Genomic DNA, 21,877 nt, shown 5'->3' with positions numbered 1-21,877 from the left:
GTTGATCTATGGAAAGTTTACTGAAGGTTTATGGAACTTTATTCATTAGTACAAGTATCCGAAAAATATTTTGAACATTGTTTTGCTTATATAAGCTGTGAATCTTTACATTGGGATTATTCACGGGGCTCTAGTTCACTGTTTAATATATGTATGTAGGTGATCGGGCACCGGATCAGAGTTAGTGGCGCCGACCCGAACTCTCTTTTTTGTCAAGCCAACTATTGCGCCTCACCGCGAGGTTCCAAGCCAACACGTGTCAAGGCTTTTTGGGTGGTTCAGATTCACCCTTTAAAAATCGGTCTAATGGCAAGAGTGGTCTATGACTTTTGTTTGTACTGTTTTGATTACGGGATTTAATTCCCTAACTTGTGCTTCATTTTGTATATAAGTGTTTATGGACTTAAGTGTTTGTGCATACATAAATATTTGAAAGTGGGTTTGTACATTTAAGTCCTCACAGCTCATTGGACGTTATTTTTTATTATTGAATTGGCTTCCGCCAGCCCCCTTTTATTTTGTTATTGTCATTATTGTTAAGTAGGCCTTTGGTAATCACGGATTACTGGCCGGTTATGACGCTAAACCTATAGGGGTGGGTTTGGGTCGTAACAATTGGCCGCGCTGAGAATCAGAGGTACCATTACCTTCTAGCTAGCGCTTGGAGAATTGGCAGAGGTACCATTCCTTTCTAGTTTGTATTTGGTAAATTGGCATTTCATTGTGGAAAGATGTATCATTGGCTTACCATGCTTCAGGCAGGTAGAGCAAAGATTATTTATCATTGTTGTCTCAGTTTGACTGTGTGTGTCATGTGTTATGATGATTATGATTTTGTAAGGTTGAATTGTCTTATATGTTGAGTAGATGTGTTCATGTATATTTGGACGTGCTAGAGAGTGGTTGAGGGAGTTTCCTACCATAAATTATTTTATTGAAGGTATTCCGTTGAATTTTGAGTTTAAGATTGAGAATGTGATGAACGTGTGGAGACAGACTTTGGTTGTATATCTGGTATAAATAATGTGAAGAAATCGGATTTTGTGAACGTGCTTTAAAAAAAAAAAGCAAAATAAAACGGATATTATGTGGTATTTTGTCACACATGGAAAATACGGTTATCGTGTAATAATTGTTTAAATGGGAAATGGGTAGTAAAAGCGAACCTTGGTGTTGTTGAATAAACGGGATGTTTTTGAGAAAAGTATTTATGTAAGTATACTTTGGTTATAAAATGTCACATTATTTATATGGTATGAGACTAGCATTCATGATCATAGCTATCTGTAAGTTGTTATTATTGAGGATCATGTTGAGATCCTTACTGGACTTTATGTTCATCCCACGTTGCTAATCCTTTTTTAGGTGAATATCGAGATGTGCTATAAGGTCACGGATCTTCCTTTTTTGTTGGCCATGGGGCCTTTTATGTGTAGGGGGAATGCCATTAAAGTAAAAGGGTTAAACCTTCCTCTTGATTTAAATGATGTAAGCCTACGGGCAATTTATTTAAATATAAATTCATGTTGCATTCATTTTATATTCGAATGAGAGAATTCTAACTTATGTATTCCTTGTATATATAATGAATCTCTGTATGCTATCTCTAAAATTGAATTTATAATAATGGCTTTGGTAATAGAAATTCGAGTAATAAAAAGTGGAGTGTGACAAAAGTTATGTCATATATTAAACATATCGATTACACATTAAAAACCTAATCACCATTCATTATACGATAATCATTCAAAAATATCTGTTAACAACAAATACAACCATCTATTACATGATAATCATAAAAAATATCAACAAAATTAACCACCCATTGCATGATTATCATCCAAACAAATACTAAAAATTAATTTGGTAAAAAAATAAATAAAATAAAAATGTGAAAGATTTATCATTTTTATATAATTTTATCTTTGGTGAATAGAAATTATTTTTAAAACTTTAAAAATAATTTTGATATTTATTTTTGTCAAACTAGTTTATATTTATCAAATTTATGACTTTGTCTTTGAAATGGAACAATGGTGTCTCTAATTGTCATTATTTGGAATAAGATTCAAAATTTATGATCAAATATATCACAATTAAAGGGTGAGAGATCAAAATGATACAAGTCCTAAATTACATGGATTATTACTATAATTCGCTCAAAAAAAAAAAAAAAAAAAAAAAAAAAAAAAAAAAAAAAACATAGCTAGATACCCAAAAATATATGTAGAGTGGTTAATAAGGATTGTATGGAAAAGAAAAGGAGGTCCCCTCTTGCTGTCATCATATAAAGGGATGAGGCTTGGTGTGGTACTTTGCTCAACTTATTTGTGCAAAGAATTAAAGTCAAGAGGCACAAGTGATTGGCATCATTAAACAGAATTTATTGCTTTTTCACATCCAAACCAGACTATTGTCACAACGTAACACACATAATAGCGATAGACCATCTTCTAAGTACCTTAACAATTATTGCAATCATTAGTTAAAGATGCTGAACTTTCTTGGTCAGACAACAATTTGTTGAATTGTAACAAAATGAAAAGGTATCATCTTTCTTGGTTTAAATTGTGAGTGTTAGGTTTTTGTTATTGGCAATCTCGTTTGACAAAACTCCTTTTAGTTGTAATTTTATTCGATCTTTTATTTCAAGAAGGCTATAAGTATTTAGATGCTAATGCAACCCGAATTGTGCCTATGCAGAGGAGTTTGTGATCTTAATCCTATCATGTTTTCCACTTCGCTAACTATGTCGGGGATCGAGTTGCCTGGTCAGCTCATGGGGGTCCAGGGCAACGCCCAGGCGAGGTCGAGGGGTAGCACCCTCAAAGCAAAAGCAAAACTGCAGTTGAAGTTGTTTTTTCGCGCGAGCTACCGTTCTTGCGCTTAATCGGAGATTGCGACCTTTTAGAAGTTTCACTCGCCTACAAAAGTACTAGGACTTGTTTTTTTCTGCTCGAAGGGCCATTCCTGCACTCAAGCATAGACCACGTTTAGTCACACGTGTTTTAGTCACTTTGCTCGAGTAGCCATTCTTGCGCTCGAGTGGAGATTGCGGATTTGTTTGTTATAAAAGCTACGGTTCAGTCAGGTTTTAGGGTACGACTTCCAGATCTTCTTATTGGGTATTGGGTTTTCATCTGGAGCTTCTTTACTTGTTTCCTTTGATATCTGTGAGAGTTTAATCATGAATTCCGTGGATTATATTAAAGGTTTTGTTTAGTTTGTTTTATTAAAAAAAGGAGAGTTGTTCTTCGGTGGATTCCGTGGAATTTGGGCCTGAAGCTTTGGTGGATTTCATAGTGGCTAATCGTCGTGGATTCGACATCGGCGTTGTGGATTCAACGTTGGACAAGACAATTCCGAGGTGAAGATGGGACTAGAAAAGGCACATAGGGGTCGGTTCGATTCGGTTGTGGATTCACTAGGTAATTGAGAGTACACTTGTGTAATTCCTTTGTGTCTTCTTAGTGGATTGTTTGTTTTGTGGCTTTGACCCGTGATTTTTTTTATCACAATTGGATGTTCTCCAATTGTGATTTTTCCACGTTAAAATCATTGTGCCGATTTATCTTGATTGTTTGATTGGGATTGTTATTTACTACTTAAAATCGATGCATAATCACAAATCCATATCTCTGGGTTTTTTAGATTTTTTAGTAAGTTTAAGAAGAAAAAAATAATGAAGGTGAGACCCAAAATTCCACTCGGCATGGACGTAAGGACCTATTCGAAGGTGAAGATAAAGTCCATTGGATCCCACTAGCTTCAGAAACTTGACGAGATCATATCTCCCTTCAAAATTATACTGAGCAGACAAGTCAAAAATAAGAGAAATCATTTAGTAAAACAAATCTAACTTATTGAAGTCAACCATGCAAGGCTATTGCCTCAGATGGGATGGCAAAAACAATTACCGCACCTGTCCTCTGATTGGTTCATGTCCATTCCAAAATGTATAAGTTTGGATGACATCTGCCCCATCTTCCTTGCTCTTAGCAATCAGATCAGGCCACGTCTAACACCATTTGAGATATGTCAGTTGGGCTTTCTAAAGATTTCACAACCAAACATGCAGAAGAAACCTTAAAGAAGATTGAGGGAAGCATAATATTTTCCAAAGAAAATAAGTGCATAACAGAATATATGAACCACAAAAGGATAAAGTACAATAAAAGATAAGAATAGCAGATGATACAGACAAAGAAAATTAAAATAGACTAAAATAAGCAAACAAGTTGGTTCAACGATTGGCTGGTTAACACAAACCAACCTCAGACATGTCTACCTTGCCACAATGCATAACCTTAGGGCTACCATTAGATTTGCATCTCATTCTTGGGGTTGGTGTAGAGGTTGGTAATAGCAAAATCACAACACAAAGTTCTATCCTTGGACATGCTGGCGATGACCTTATTCATAATGGGTATTTAAAATCTATTATATAATTTCCCAAATATATGAAGGTTGGAAAAAAGCTTGTGAACCAAGAGAATCACAAGAGCATGTTAAATGCTCTGACTTCGTCTGATATTATAACCGTTCCATTGCCTTTAAGACTGTTTTTTAAAGTTGAAGATGTAACAATCCTCTATGAACACCTAAAACACACCATTTCCAATTAAAGAAGAAGGTTAATTTTTGAGTGTTGATTTCTTATTTGTTCTCAATTAGCAAACTTATTATTGCTGTCTATTCAAATTTTCTACAAATATTTTCCTATCCCGAACGAAAATGAAAAAATCCAAAATGTAGCGTTCCTTTCAAATTCCTGTCCAATGTCAACCAATTTTTGTCTCCCAGAAACAACCCAAGTTTTACTCAAGCATATACGTCGAGATTGAACAACCTGTCCTTCTATTTATTTAGAGTCGTGCTACAGGCCTCGAATATTGAGGCTCGAATTTGTTTAACCAGTCATCCGGTTGGTCATTTGGCCGGTCTTCTGGAAAAGAGGCTGACAGCCGTGGTTGACAAGGTGACAATCGTGATAGACAAGTGCTTCAACCGATCGTCCGGGTGGTCGTCCGACCGATCGAACGGTAACCACAAATTCGTGCCATTCGCGCCTGAAGCTCTCGAGGCCTGAAGCATTAACCATTTATTTATTAGCATAAATTGGGAAGGCTTTCTAAATCCTACTACCATGGAGCACCAAGTGACCGCACAAGTGGCCGTATTGCTGGACTACTGAACAATCACCCACTTAACGTAAACTATTTAGATTAACAACAGACAATTCAAAACATAATAAAATTGAAATTGAATTAAACATAAACAAGACATACGATCATTATTAGAAACTCACCACGAAGACTGAAATTTAAAAAGTTGAATTTGATTTGTGGGTACCTCAGGAGTGGCACGAGGGTAGTGAATTTCGGCGAGTTAAGCATCCGACGCTTGCCATCAATGATCAGAGCTCGATGGTCGTAGCTAACATTGAATGGCTTGATGAACTCGTTAGCAATTACTGATAGCTGTAATGTTAACGCCAAGGCCAGACATTGAAGCCACGATCGTCGAGTCCCAACCATGTGATCTCCACACACACAGAGAGAGAGAGAGAGAGAGAGGGGTTGAAGCCTTGAAGAAGAATTGATTTGGATTAAGATACTGCTTCTGAATAAAAAATTAATTAAAAGTAGATAAGAACAAAGACAGAGAGAGATAGAAAGAGAGAGAGTGGTCTGATGGTGCAACGTAATGAAGTGAGGCGAACTAGGGAGTGAAGGGTTTCTTGGATTGCGATAGTTTACCTGTTAGTCTTCGGTGTTTGGTGTGTGTGGGTGGCATCGGAGAAATTTGAGGTCACTTCGAATTTAGGCTTCGTTTGGATTGAGTTGGTTGGGACTGAAATCACATATAGATAGATACAAATTTTTTAGTTTGAAGTTAAAAAAGTCACTTAAAATCTTTTTTACCAAACGACAATTTATAATGGGGCAATTTGGAAAGCAGCAGTGTTATGTAGCTTGAAAGTGAGCTGGTCCGATTGGTTTGAATGTCCAAATGATGTCGTTTTTAGTTTTTTTTTGTCCCCTCTCTTTTCTCTCTAAAACAAAGAGGTGAGAGAAGAAACAGGAAGGAAGAGAGAAAAAAGAGAGAAGAAAGAAGGGGAACACAGAGAGAGAGAGAGAGAGAGAGAGAGAGAGAGAGAGAGCAATTCAAGAAAATCAGAAGCATGAAGAAAAGAGCAAATAAGGGTATAACAAAAAGCTTGTCAAGCCTTGAGTTTGAGGAGTTAAAAGGGTTTATGGATTTGGGTTTTGTGTTCTCAGAAGAAGATGTGAACTCAAGTTTGGTTGAGATTATTCATTGGTTACAAAGATTGGCCAAGAAAGATGATGGTGAAGAACAAGTGACAGAGACTAGTTGTAGTAGTGTTTTTTATGAATCTTCAATTCTTTTTGGAGAGAGAGAGGAGAGAGAATCCATTGATGAATTGGAGAGTTTTTGGTTTTGATTTTTAGTTTGACGTGGAAGACGACCCACATTCTTTCTCTTCTTTCTTTTTCTTTCTAGACAATTGGGTGTGTTGTTTAGCCGGCCGGCGTTTTTTTTCACTTGCTAGTTTTATGAGACAAAACAAAAAACAGCACAGAGAGAGATGGAAATTTTACACCAAACAACATGCAAAATCAAACATTTAAAAGCTAATCGATTTCACATTCTGTTTGGTAAACATTGTAGGTAAATAAATGAAAAAAATTCAGAACTCCCTCCACCTACCGGCGTCACCATCAACGTCGTAAACGTCTCCACCCACCGGCGCCGCCATCACTGGCGACCCTCCTCTGTGTGTATACACAGATCTATGTATAGATCCATCTCTCTCTCTCTTTGTGTGTGTGTGTTTCCCTCCTCTCCTTTTTTTCTCCTTTTGTCTGTTTCAGAGAGAAAACATAGGGGGAAGGGAAAGAAAGAAAAAAAGAAAAGAAAAAAGGTGCCTTCGAGCCATTCGAGCCCCAACTTTTTCAAGCTACCACGCATTTTCCTTTTGAAAGCTAGCAAAAAGTTAGCTTTTAGCTTTTAACTATTTTTGGATCATATCACCTCTCACATTTTTTACACACAAAAAAATAAAGAAGCTAAAAAAAAAAGCCAAACACCCAGCTTTTAACCAATTTCCCAAATCACCCCAATATTTTGCATTTTTTTAATTTAATGATGTGTGAATGATATAATTAGTTAATAATTAAATAATATATATAAAAAGGAGTGTTATATTTAATATTCTAATTAATTGTTATATCATTATACTTAAAAATTAAATCTAATTTTTTGTTTTAAATTATAAAACTCTAATAAAAATCGTCTTAAAAGAGAATTTTATAGTACAGATCTCTTATCATATACACATTTAATTATGTTATTTATTTCTTTAATTATGACTAATTTTTAAAGGTCATTTCAATAAAGTAACACCCTTCGCACTCTTAAAATATTCAAACGTACTGTTTTGGCCTTAGGGGTCCTCTCAACCCAAAAAAATAAAAAAATAAAAAAAAAGAAAAAAAATATTAAAATGTACTTTTAAATTGTTTTATAATATTTTTATGTCAAAATTATCTGTAACCAATAGATTAACATGTGTACGTGTATGTCCTGTTACTCTGTATATTATTACAATAACATTGCTCGATATAAGATTTTGACTTGGTAGATGAAATTTGGGATTTGAAAGTAAAGTCCCGGATCACAAAAAATAAACTTGTTTCTTCGAAAGACTTATTCAAAAAAATATTGTGGGATATTATTTATTTTGATACTAGTTATGAATTTTGTCAAAAATATATTAACCAGGCTAACTTAAAAAAATTACTCAAAAAAAGCTTCAACTCCAATTATTGAAAATCCAAATTTAATTTATTAAGGTCAGGCTATGCTTGCGCAAGCAAATTTGAATAAAAGGTTGGACTTGGGCAATTCGTATAGTTTGCGAGGATTATAGACAACTCGTAATTTGGCTCTATCTGAATTGAGGGGAAATTATTCAATGTTTTTGGAGTATCATGTGTCTGTATTTCTTAATCAATTATCATTCAATATGCCTTCTCATATTTTCCAATCACTCAACACAATATCTCATCTATCCATCTTTTCCACCAATCACAATATTATAAACAACAATGCTAGAGGGTGACAATTTTTGTGGCCACAATGGCTCAAAACTGCTAAAACGACGTTGTTTTGGCATGTTTTGCACCCAAAACGACGTCATTTTGGCAGTTTTGAGCCATTGTGGCCACAAAAATTGTAGCCTTCAAACATTTTCCTATTATAAAATACCACATGTCTATACTTTGGGATTACTGAATAATTACCCTTGAATTGAGAAAGAGGGGTAAGAGCTATTAAAGGAAAAGTAAAATTTAGCTTCATTGCTTCTATCATTTACACTCCTTTTCTTTTCTTTTCTTCTTCTTCTTCTTCTTCTTCTTCTTTTTTTTCTTTTTTTTTTTTTGACTTGGTAATAAATAAATAAAAAAACAGAAGAGGTGATCAACCGTAGCAATCATTTACCATAACTGTAAGAAAATATTTTCGGAAAATCAATTCAATGCAAATGTTGGTCTCGGTCACAATCTATATTAAGTATACAGAATTTCAATAAAGAATTTCTTGTATTTTATTTTTATTATTTATTTGCATTGGATTGATTTTCCGAAAATATATTCCTACAATAACAACAACAATATGCCAAACTAATTGCTAAAGAAGAGACAAATACTTCTCAGATATAATATAGATTACAAATTTATATCCCCATATTTACATTTCAAATTTTAATGTCTGTTTTGATATATTCAAAGTAGAATTTTTATTTGGGAAATGATAGAAAGCTCTAAATATAGAGCTTTAATTTGAGCTTTAATGATGTGTCAAAGTAAAAAAAACAAAAAAAAAAAACAAAACAAAACAAGCACAAACATCACATCAGGGTGGGACCTACCTTCCCATTAGAGCTATTAGAGCTCCTATATTAGAGCTCTAAAGCATTTTTATTTTTATTTTTTATTTTTTTTGCCCATGTCAAGTTATTGGATTGATGATTGATTAGCTGGGAACCCAACAGCGCAAGTACATGACTTTTCTCGTAGACTCCTCCGATTGCTCCTTCGCCTTCTCTTCCCTCCGCATTGTTGTTATTGTGTTCACAACCATGACCGACGATGAAAAGAGCTTCTTTCTTTGAAAAACTGTACTGGGTGTGCATATGATTGGGCACAATGCCACCTTAAAAAACAAAAACATTCCCAATCAAGAAGCTGTCTCTCATATAGATATAGATAAATAAAAGTGGTGAAACTCTCTTTTTACAAATCATAAAATCCAGGTTTAAATTTTAAATTTCATTGACTAATGAATGGGCTAGCCAATCAATATTTTTTTTAATTGTTATTAAAAATATAAAAATTAAGAAATTTTGTTTCAAGTTTTAAAGCTCCAAGAATATTTTGTTCTTAAAACTTCACGTTTACTTATTAAATAAATATATAGATATGTGTGTATATAAGTAGTTTATCAGTGAAAAAATATTTAATATATTATACTTTTCTAATGAAATTTTCATCGAAACCTATTAACATTATGTTGTGATGACTAATTCATGTGTTAATAAAATTCCAAGAAAATTTTATCAAAAAAGTGAAACTTATTTTATATTTTTCTTTTTTTTATCAATGAATTTTTTTTTATTGGTGAAAGGAAATGTGCAGATGAATATATTACTATATTTTTTTTTTACCAAGCATGCATAGTGCCTTCTCCGGCTATATATTTATTTATTTGTTCTTTTTTTGTTTTCTTTGTTAAGCATTCACAATGGAGATTGCCACAAAGACCCCGTTTGATAGAGTTATGGGAAAGTGATTATAACTTATAACATAACAGCTTATAACTTATATCTGTGAATATAAGCTGCTTTTTGACTTATAAATTAAGTTTCTCCTCCCTCACTCAAAGAATAAGTTGATTTTTGACTTACAAAAAGTTATAAGCTGTATTGTTAAGCTGAACCAAACACATCAAAATAGCTTAAATTAAGTTAAAAACTTAAATAAACTGGAAATAAGCCCTACCAAATAGGGCCAAAGTCCAAGTGCAACCTACACTTCAAAGTGCCTTAGGTTGTCTTTAGTATCAAATCAGTATCCAAATTTATAAATTAAATATAGCGTGAATGATTAAATGAGATTTACTTCCAAAAAAAAAAAAAGCAAAAAATAAAATTTTAATGAAAGTAATTGAATGTTAAATATAGTTAACCCATGTGAATAATGTTAAAAAGGAAATGGTAAATTGCAAATACACCTTCTGAAATTTAATTAAAATATGAATTATCTCTTATAATTTGAAAAATTACAAATATCTTTTTGTTAAATTTTTTTATTTTGCAAAATTAACTAAAAAAATAAAATTCATAACTACCCTCCTATACAATAATAAAATTACATGTATTAATAATTGAGTAATGATTCATCCCCCCTTTTCCCCCACCCCCTTTGACCCCCTCTCTCTCTCATTGGTTACCTTTTCTTTTTCTTTTTCTTTTTTTCCTGCTCCTCCAATCACCCCCTGCCACGTGGCAAAGGGGGTGAGGGGGTGACCCCAAAAGGGGGTCCCAAGCATTATTCTTAATAATTATAATATATTTTTGATATTATTAAAAACTATTAATAGAATTGATAATGTATTAATAAAATAGATCATTTGTTGTGAAATTAGAAATCTCGAGAAGTGAAATGTAATTTCTAAAATCACAAAGAGCGTTTCGTATTTTAAATAAATCGTAGGAGGTGTATTTGTAATCTATTAGAAAGGGGAAAGATGTAACTTACATGGAGCTTAATCATTTCATCAGATGTCCTTTGTCTTGTTGTTCTGAAACAGGAAGGGCCTATTGATGCCATCGACCCAGGAGGTATTGGTGATTGAGCTTCTTGTATTTGAAATATTCCTTCACCATCATCATCATCAATCTTGCAATCATGGACACCAATCTGCATACAAACAAACATGATAAACTGATACTAGTGCATAAATATGTATGTATTTATTTATTTAAAAAAAGAAAATAGTAATCTTAAAACCTGTGCAGAATCTTCACCGACCTTACTGTTGTTGACATCCACGCTTTCCTTACAGAAATGTGGGGAGAGGGCTTTTTCCCTTGGTGGTGTTGTGGGTGGGAAAGATGATGCATAATTCGTTTGTTTTTGGTATTTCTAGGTGGGAAAGTGTGCTTTTTTCCTGGGAAAGAAAATAGTGAGAAACTTCACCAAGTTTCTAAGAAGTGGAGAGTAAAAAAGCACACTTGGCCCATTGAAAATAATTGTTGGGGTTGGAACAGTGTGTGTTTTTTCTTTTGAAAGAAAATGGCGAGAACTTCACCGAAGTTGTTGGAAAATAGCTTTTGTGTTATCTTCTTTTTCACTAATTTTGAGCATTAATTAAGGTGGGATTCAAGCGTTATTTTTAACGTTTTTAATTGGTTTCATGTTTAATGCAGCGTAATGAATAAATTCATATATTTAGATACTCAAAATCATTTCCGGATGAATGAGAATTCAACGCGTTTTTTCGGATTCGTGAAACTAGTTTTTTGGTGGGTTTCTTGCACATTTGTAAAATGTGCTTGTCCCATATTGGAAAGGCTTGAGGTTTTGAATGAGTTTATATATCTTAGCTTGAGATACTTGGGATGGACCCCAAGGAGTACCCAAATTTGTGGAAGGGTGAGATTATGGGTGAAGTGAGCTAGACCCATTGGACCCAAAATTGAAATCATGCGCGCCGCCACCGCCGTTTGTTCGGTCCAATACTTATTTTTTTGGGACAAAAACTTTTGTATTTTATTTTTTATTTTTTATTTTGGTTTCAAAATTCAAAATAAATTGGTCTAGAATTTTTGAATTCAAATTGAATATGTTCCAAACAGATTCAAATCTATTGTGCTTGTTCAATCTGTCTGAACAGGTTTTCTACCTGTTCAAACAGCCACCAATCTGCCTCTAAAAAGCCAACCTTCCAGTAATTCAGAACATACATTTTCCCCTCATATTTTCGTCTCTCTTCTCCCATTTCTGTCTTCTTATTTTCTGCATTTATTCTTCATTCAATTTTAGAAAAAGAAATAAAGAGTTTCAGCAAAGTTTTGGTTCGCTAGACTTGATTTTATAGTGTTGTAAAATCAAGTGTTAGTCGTTGCATCCTGGGAAGTAGACGCCGGTTATATCTCGAAGCACTGGAGCAAGGGCGAAATCTACATTGAGGAGATTGTGTCCAACACAAGCCTCGACATTATTTTTTGTAAGCATTTAATTCGGGAAATAATTTATATAATTATTTTCTGAATTATTTTATTTTATTGTTTATTTAATTTATACATTTAATTTACATACACACCTTTGTGGGGTTCTAACAATCTGAAAGTAGATTTTTTATTTTTATTTTTTTCTGCGTTAGATAGACAAATATTTTGTTTCGGGAAATTAAATAGTAGTAATATACTGTTTAATTTCTTAAATAGTAGTAATATACTATTTAATTATTTCTTTGATAACATAGTAGTAATATACTGTTTATTATTGGAATTTTGTTACAAAATATTTTTTTTGTATATTTGGTGTGTAAATTCATTTTTGTATAAATTTGTGATTGGTGTGTTATTTTTATTTCGTCAAAATTATGACAACTGAAATTAATAGTACTGAGACTATTATTACTCAAACCCCCACACATGTTGTGCCAGTGATGACTCCGGCAGTATCGGTAAATCATGGGGAGAAGCCAGAAAAATTCAATGGTAATGATTTTAAAAGTTGGCAACAAAAGATAATGTTTTATCTTACCACATTGAATTTGGCTCGCTTCACTCATAAAAAGGCACCGGCATTGAACGAGAGAGAAATTGACCGGCAATTGGTTGACGCAGTCAATGCATGGAAACATAGTGATTTTTTGTATCGAAACTATATCCTCAATGGGTTGGACAATATACTGTATAATGTGTATAGTGTTAAAAACACTGCTAAAGAATTGTGGGAATCTCTAGATCATAAGTATAAAACAGAGGACGCTGGTACAAAGAAATTTATTGTCGGCCGTTTTCTAGATTTTAAAATGATGGATTCCAAGACGGTTATTAGCCAGGTTCAAGATCTCCAATTAATTCTACATGACATACATGCGGAAGGGATGGTTCTCAGTGAATCTTTTCAGGTTGCTTCAATCATTGAAAAATTGCCACAATCTTGGAAAGAATTCAAGAATTATCTAAAGCATAAGCGCAAGGAGATAAAATTGGAGAAACTGATAGTGCGCTTTCGAGGACAACCGTGGTTCTGACAAGAAGTCAGGAAACCATGTCATGCAGGCTAAAGCAAATGTTGTGGAATATGAACATGGGTCAAAGTTCAACAACAAGAAGTGGAAGCATAATAGCAATGGTCCCAAACAAGGATCCACTAGTAAGATTAACAAAGGGATCAACAACGGGTTCAAAGGCAAGTGTTTTTTGTGTGGCAAAGATGGGCTTCGCGCTAAGGATTGTCATATTCGCAAGGACAGAGGGAGTTCAAGCAGAAAGCTAGCATAAGCCAACATAGCCGAGGACTTTTATCTTTTCGATGGAGTGGCTGACATCAATCTTGCTGCAGTAGTCTCTGAAACAAATTTGGTGGGCAATTCCAAGGAGTGGTGGGTGGATACTGGAGCAACTCGCCATATCTGTGCAGATAAGAAAATGTTCACAACTTACAAAGTGGTGAAAAGTGGGGAGCAGCTTTTTATGGGAAACTCCTCCTCTTCAACTGTAGAAGGATAAGAAAAGATTGTGCTGAAAATGACCTCGAGGAAAGAACTCACTCTTAACAATGTACTCCATATGCCAGAAATTCGCAAGAATTTGATTTATGGGTCATTGTTGATCAAGAATGGGTTTGAATTAGTCTTTGAATCTGATAAAGTTGTACTTTCCAAGAGTGGACTGTATGTGGGGCGAGGTTACATGAGTGATGGGCTTTTTAAGCTCAATGTAAATACCGTTGTACCAAATTTGGTTCTTAATAATAAGAACACGTCTTCTGTTTATATTGCTGAGTTTTGTTTCTTATGGCATGGTAGATTAAAATATGTTAATTTTAATTCTTTGCGTAGACTTGTTGCTTTAGAATGTTTACCTAATTAGAATTTGATCCTAATCATAAATGTGAGATTTGTGTTGAAGCAAAACTCACTAAGGCATCATTTAATAAAGTTGAAAGAAGTACTGAACCTCTAAGTTTAATTCACACAGATATCTGTGATTTAAAGTTTGTTCAAACTAGAGGAGGTAAGAAGTACTTTATTACTTATATTGATGATTGCACTCGATATTGCTATCTTTACTTATTGAGAAGTAAAGATGAAGCCATAGAAGCTTTTAGGCAAAATAAACTTGAGGTTCAAAATCAACTTGGCAAAACTATTAAGATAGTGAGGAGTGACAGAGGTGGTGAGTATGATGCACCATTTGAAGAATTTTGTTCTGAACATGGTGTCATTCACCAAACCACTGCACCCTGTTCTCCTTATAGAGTTGCTAAGAGAAATAATCGAACTCTTAAAGAGATGATGAATGCCATGTTGATTCGTTTAAGGTTACCTCAGAACTTGTTGGGGGGGGGGGAGAGGCGATTTTGTCTGCTAACTTTATCCTTAACAGGGTACCCCACAAGAAACTCAATGAAACACCTTATGAATTATGGAAAGGTCGACAACCTACTTATAATTACTTCAAAGTGTGAGGGTGTTTGGCCAAGATGGCAGTCCCTAATCCGAAAACGACTAAGATAGGACCAAAGACCGTTGATTATGTGTTCATTGGATATGCCAATAATAGTAGTGCATATAGATTTTTAGTTCATAGATCTGAAAATTCGGATATGCATGTAAACACTATTATTGAGTCAAGAAATGCATCATTTTTTGAACACATTTTTCCTAGCAAGGAAATTGAAGAGAAAAGTTCAAATAAAAGAACTTTTGATAATGTTATGCGTAGCAGTGAAGACCACAATGATAAGGAATCAGATAAACCTAGATGTAACAAGAGGGCTAGAATCTCTAAATCATTTGGTCCAGATTTTCTAACATACCTGTTAGAAAATGAGCCTCAAAACTTCAAGGAAGCAATGTCAAGTCCTGAAGCTTCATTGTGGAGAGAGGCTGTGAATAGTGAAATTGAATCAATACTGCAAAATCATACTTGGAAACCGGTGGATCTTCCACCAGGATGTAAACCTCTTGGATATAAGTGGATATTCAAGAGAAAAATGAAAGTAGATGGTTCAACAGATAAATACAAGGCTAGGCTTGTTGTTAAGGGATACAGGCAGAATGAAGGCCTTGATTATTTTGACACCTATTCACCAGTGACAAGAATAACATCCATTTGCATGTTGATTGCGATTGCAGCTTTGTATAATCTGGAAATACATCAAATGGATGTTAAAACAGCTTTTTTGAATGACGAGTTAGATGAGAAAATCTATATGAAACAACCAGAAGGGTTTCAAGTTCCCAGCCAAGAGAAAAAGGTTTGTAAATTTGTCAAATCTCTTTATGGATTAAAACAAGTTTCGAAACAGTGGCATGAAAAATTTGATCACGCTATACTTTTGGATAGTTTTAAGATAAACGAATGTGACAAATGCGTCTATGTTAAAAGTACAGACAAAGGCTATGTCATAGTTTGTCTTTATGAGGATGACATACTCATTATTGAAAGCAATAATGACATAATTAAATCCACAAAGAAAATGTTGAACAAAAAGTTTGACATGAAAGATCTGGGAGTAGCAGATGTAATTCTAGGAATAAAATTTACTAGAACATTTGAAGGATATGCTTTATCTCAATCTCACTATGTTGAGAAGATTCTGGAGAAATTTGGAAAACATGACGACAGTCCTACTAAAATACCTGTTGACATTTGTCTTCATTTGTTAGAAAATGCAGGTGCAAGCATATCACAATTAGAGTACTCTCGAATAATTGGAAGCTTGATGTACTTAATGAATTGCACTAGGCCAGATTTAGCTTATGTTGTAAGCAAATTGAGTAGGTATACAAGTAATCCAAGGTCCGATCATTGGAATGCGATAATTAGGGTACTTAGGTATCTAAGACATACCTAGAATTATGGCTTACATTATACCAAATATCCAGCAGTACTCAAGGGGTACATCGATGCAAATTAGATATCAAATACTAAAGACTCAAAATCTACTAGTGGATATGTCTTTACCCTGGGAGGTGCTGTAGTCTCTTGGAAATCCTCCAAGGAGACATGCATAACAAGGTCGACAATAGAATCTGAGTTTATCGCATTAGATAAAACAGGAGAAGAAGCAAAATAGCTTCGTAATTTCTTAGAAGACATTCCAATGTGGCCTAAACCTGTGCCAGCTATATGCATACAGTGTGATCGTAAAGCATCAATAGGACGGGTATAGAATCATATGTATAACGGTAAGTCTTGACACATTCGTCGAAGACATAATACCGTTAGGCATTTGCTCTCACATGGAATAATTTCCATGGAATATGTAAAGTCAAAGGAGAATATTGCAGATCCATTGACTAAAGGGCTAGCAAGAGAGCAAGTGTACTATTTATCGAGGGGAATGAGATTAGAGCCTATTACTTAAAATTCGCCATAATGGCAACCCAACCTAGTTGACTGGAGATCCCAAGATCTAGGTTCAAAGGGACAATCGAATTATGGATGACTTCACATATCACTAAGGAGGTTTACTTCTACCCATTTCTATGATAAGAAAAGTGATACCTGCAGCGTTAGTAGGATAAGGTTTGCTTTTAATGATTCTTATAACTTGGTCATCCAAGTGGGGTATAGCAGGATACTCTTAATAAGAAATCACATATATGAGAGTGAACTGGGACGGTTCTGTGATAATTGAGAAGGCTAAATTCTCTAGAGCGCTCATGAATTATCAGGCGTTGTTCAGGGCCAAAATGAACACAACCGTAAGAAACAAACTGTTTATGCGGATACACTATGTTTAGCCTATTGTCTTGGTTTACACAAACAGCTAAACAGTTCAAGGCATCGCGTCTACTGGTTAGCCAGTAAGTCCGATAGGCTTTCACTAGAGGAGGTTTAAAGCCAAAAGCTACCTATCTCGATGTGGTGTATCTTTTTAATGTACTCTTTCTTTGTCTGCATCTTGTTACATGTCCGTTCTCGTGAATTCCATTCATGTGGGGAATTGTTGGAAAATGGCTTTTTTGTTACCTTATTTTTCGCTAACTTTAAGCATTAATTAAGGTGGGACCCAAGCATTATTTTTAACGTTTCTAATTGGGTTCATGTTTAATGCCGCATAGTGAATAAATTCATGTATTTGGTTGCTCAAAATCATTTCCGGATGAATGAGAATTCAACGTGCATTTTTCGAGTTCGTGGAACTAGTTTTTTGATGGATTTCCTACACATTTGTGAAATGTACTTATCCCACATTGGAAAGGCTTGAGGTTTTGAATGAGTTTATATACCTTAACTTGGGATACTTGGGATGGGCCCAAAGGGGTATCCAAGTTTGTGGAAGGGTGAGGTTATGAGTGAAGTGAGTTAGATCCATTGGACCCAAAATTAAAACCACACGTGTGCACCGCCATCGCCGTCCATTCGGTCGGTCAGTCAGGCTGAGCTGGGCTGGCTTGGGCTTGTCTGGCCCAATACTTTTTTTTTGGGCCAAAAACTTTTGCATTTTATTTTTTTATTTTTAATTTTGATTTCAAAATGCAAAATAAATTGGTCTAGAATTTTTTCTTCACCCAAACAGGTCCCTAACAAGTTTAACCCACCTGAACAGTTCAAAGGGTTCAACACATGTTTAGATTTGTTGAATTCAAATTGAATCTGTTCCAAACAAATTCAAATCTGTTGGTGCCTATTCAATCTGTCCAAACAGGTTTTCTACCTGTTCGAACAGCCACCAATATGCTTATAAAAAGCTAGCCTTCCAGCGATTCAGAACATACATTTTTCCCTCAGATTTTCGTCTCTCTTCTCACCTTACTGTCTTTCTATTTTCTGCATTTATTCTGCATTCATTTTTTGGAAAAGAAAGAAAGAGTTTCAAGAAAGTTTTGGTTCACCAGACTTGATTTTATAGTGCTGTAAAATCAAGTGTTAGTCATTGCATTCTGGCAAGTAGACTCCGATTATATCTCAAAGCACCGGAGCGAGGGCGAAATCTACTTTAAGGAGATTGTGTTCAAGACAAGTCTCAACATTATTTGCTATAAGCATTTAATTGGAGAAATAATTTATATAATTATTTTCTGAGTTATTTTATTTTATTATTTATTTAATTTATACATTTAATTTACACACACCTTTGTGGGGTTCTAACAGTTTTTAAGAATTAGTGCAAAACAGCACTTGGTCCATTAAAAAAAATAAATGTGGGTGAAAAGAGTGTTTTTCCCTTCCCTTAGGCCCCGTTTGTTTTGGGTGAAAGAGAGGGTATTGGGATTGCTAATACCAAGGTATTAGTAATAGCCTTGTTTGTTTTGGGAGAAGGCCTTGGGGCTATTAGTCCCTTGGTATTACTAATACCCTTGGAGAGGGGATTGGTAAGGAGGAGGTAGAGATGATATTAGAAAAATAGTGAGGAAATTATAATTTTTTTTATTTTTTTTATTTTTTATATATGGGAAATTTTTTTTAAAATATAATTTTTAATTTTTTATATTTTTTTATTTGTTTTATTATTTTATATAAAAATAATTTAATAATTCCTCACTACTAATCCCCTCACTATCAATCCCCTCACTATTAATCCCCTCACTATCAATCCTCTCCATTCTATCTCTGAAAACAAACGAGGCAAGTGTTAACAACACAGTAGCATTCTAATTTATGAATTTGAAATGAAAGAATTTCAATGTTAATCATTTTTGGAGAATAATTCAAATTTAAATATAATAACCTTGCTATAGATTTTGGGATTGAATTTATGAGTTTTACCATAATGGATGATTATGATGAATTTAAAAATAATACAAAAATAATTATTTGAAATCATTCGTACTATGAATATTATAAGTATACAAAAATTAACTAATTGGACTAATTCGGTTTGCCAACTATGTCCGTACAGTTCTAGCTAGAAGGTTAGGAGCTAATCTTTGCTAAATCCAAAAATTGATAATTTCTTTCCTATTATGGGAATTTGTTAGGCTAGTGGTTTCTTCTCCATTATAGAGATCTTTTGTTGAACTTATATATAATTGTCTAATTGTAATTTTATATGTTATAAATACTTTAATGGAAAAAAAAATGGAGTTTTTTTGATAAATCCATTTTCTAGGATCTTTATTCCATCAACCCATATTCTTTTTGACTATTCCATTAGATCCAATTTGAGATAAGAAGATCAAAATACCCTTTTCATCTACTTATGTTCCATTTAGTTCACATTATTTTCTTATATTTCAATAAGTCCTATGGGTGACATAATTACCAAAATACCCCTAATGTGAATGTTCACACCGTCAATGTGAATGTTCATATCGTCAATGTGTAGGGGCACGACCCATGTCGATCCTCGTGGGTGCCCGGAAAAATTCAAGTCGGGCCAGGCCAGCCCACAGGCTAAAAAAATAGCCCGGCCCGGCCCGTTGATAATGTGAATATTTACATTGACAAGTTAACATTCATATTGATAGGAGTGTAAAATTGGCCCGTGGCCCTTGGGTGGCCCGTGGCCAACCCGCCGCCCGGGGCGTGCACGGGCCGGCCCATTCATAATGTGAATATTCACATTGACATATTAATATTAACATTGATAAGAGTGTAAAATTAGTCCGTGACCCGTGGGCAACCCGAAGCCCGGGCTCGGCCCCGGGCCGGGCTCGAGCCGTTGACAATGTGAATATTCACATTGACATGTTAACATTCACATTGATAAGAATGTAAAATTAACCCGCGGCCTGTGGCCGGCCCGAAACCCGTCCCTGACTCGTGGGCAGGCCCGGCCCGACTCGTTGATAATGTTAATATTCACATTGACATGTTAATATTCACATTGATAAGAGTATAAAATTAGCCCGCACCCCGTGACTGCCTGAAACCAGCCCACGGCGCGTAGGCGGCCCGGGGCGGGGCCGGCCCGGCCTGTTGACAATGTGAATATTCACATTGACATGTTAACATTCACATTGATAAGAGTGTAAAATTGACTCGCGTCCCATGGGCAGCCCGAAGCCCGTGGGCGGCCCGGGGCGAGCCCGGCCCAACCCGTTGACAATGTGAATATTCACATTGACATATTAACATTCACATTGATAGGAGTGTAAAATTGGCCCGTGCCCCGTGGGCGGCCCGAAGCCCGCCCGCTGCCCAGGGCGGGGCCGGCCCGGCCCGGCCCGTTGACAATGTGAATATTCACATTGACATATTAACATTAACATTGATAACAGTGTAAAATTAGCCCGTGACCCGTGGGCAGCCCGAAGCCCGGCCCGTTGACAACGTGAATATTTACATTGACATGTTAACATTCACATTGATAAAAGTATAACATTAACCCGTGCCCCGTGGCTAACCGAAACCCGCCGACGGCCGGTGGGCGGCCCGAGACGGGCTCGGCCCGGCCTGTTGACAATGTGAATATTCACATTGATGTTAATATGCACATTGATAAGAGTGTAAAATTGACTCGTGTCCCATGGGCGGCCTAGGGCGACCCGGGTTTCGGGCCGGGGCGACTCGGGTTTCGGGCCGGGCCTACCCCGGGCCGCCAGCGAGCTTCGGGCAGCGGAAAAATTTTACACTCCTATCAATGTTAATGTTAACATGTCAATGTGAATATTTACATTGTCACGGGTCGGGCCAAGCCCGCCTCGGGCTGCGATCTGGCTTTGGGCCGCCCACGGGCTGCGGGCCAATTTTACACTCCTATCAATGTGAATGTTAACATGTCAATGTGAATATTCACATTGCCAACGGGCCGGGCCCGCCCCGGTCCGTGGTCGGGCTTCGGGCTGCCGACGGGTCACGGGCCAATTTTACACTCTTATCAATGTAAATGTTAACATATCAATGCGAATATTCACATTGTCAACAGGCCGAGCCCGCCCCAGGCCGCCCACGGGCCGCGGGCGGGTTTCGGGCCGCCACAGGGCGCGGGCTAATTTTACACTCCTATCAATGTGAATGTTAACATGTCAATGTGAATATTCACATTGTCACGGGTCGGGCCAAGCCCGTCTCGGGCTTCGGGCCGCCCACGGGTTGCGGGCCAATTTTACACTCTTATCAATGTGAATGTTAACATGTCAATGTGAATATTCACATTGTCAACGGGCCGGGCCGGGCCTGCCCCGGGCCTTGGGCGGGCTTTTGGCCGCCCATGGGCCGCAGGCCAATTTTATACTCTTATCAATGTGAATGTTAACATGTCAATGTGAATATTCACATTGTTAACGGGCCAAACTGGACACGCCCCAGGCCGCCCATGGGCCGCGGGCAGGTTTCTCGCCGCCACGGGACGGGGGCCAATTTTACACTCCTATTAATGTGAATGTTAACATGTCAATGTGAATATTCACATTATCAATGGGCCGGGCCAGGTCGGGCTCGCCCTAGGCTGCTGGCCAATTTTATACTCTTATCAATGTGAATGTTAACATGTCAATGTGAATATTCACATTGTCAACAGGCCGGGCCGGGCCCGCCAAGGGCCGTGGGCGGGTTTCGGGCAGCCACGAGGCGCGAGCTAATTTTACACTCCTATCAATATGAATGTTAACATGTCAATGTGAATATTCACATTGTCAACGGGCCGGACTGGACCCT

General features: G+C 36.1%; 1 protein-coding gene across 1 annotated transcript; it reads left to right on the top strand.

The window, feature by feature from the left end:
- The first annotated feature begins 12,759 nt into the window (after window positions 1–12,759).
- LOC145793733 (uncharacterized) lies at window positions 12,760–13,353 on the top strand. Its single transcript, XM_082876603.1, has one exon. The coding sequence runs from the start codon at window positions 12,760–12,762 to the stop codon at window positions 13,351–13,353; it is 594 nt and encodes a 197-aa protein (XP_082732729.1).
- Window positions 13,354–21,877: the final 8,524 nt, after the last annotated feature.

This window comes from Camellia sinensis, chromosome 6 (assembly GCF_055761805.1).
Source record: "Camellia sinensis isolate YWXY chromosome 6, ASM5576180v1, whole genome shotgun sequence".
NCBI lineage: Eukaryota > Viridiplantae > Streptophyta > Magnoliopsida > Ericales > Theaceae > Camellia > Camellia sinensis.
This window is presented reverse-complemented; position numbering and strand designations above follow the sequence as displayed.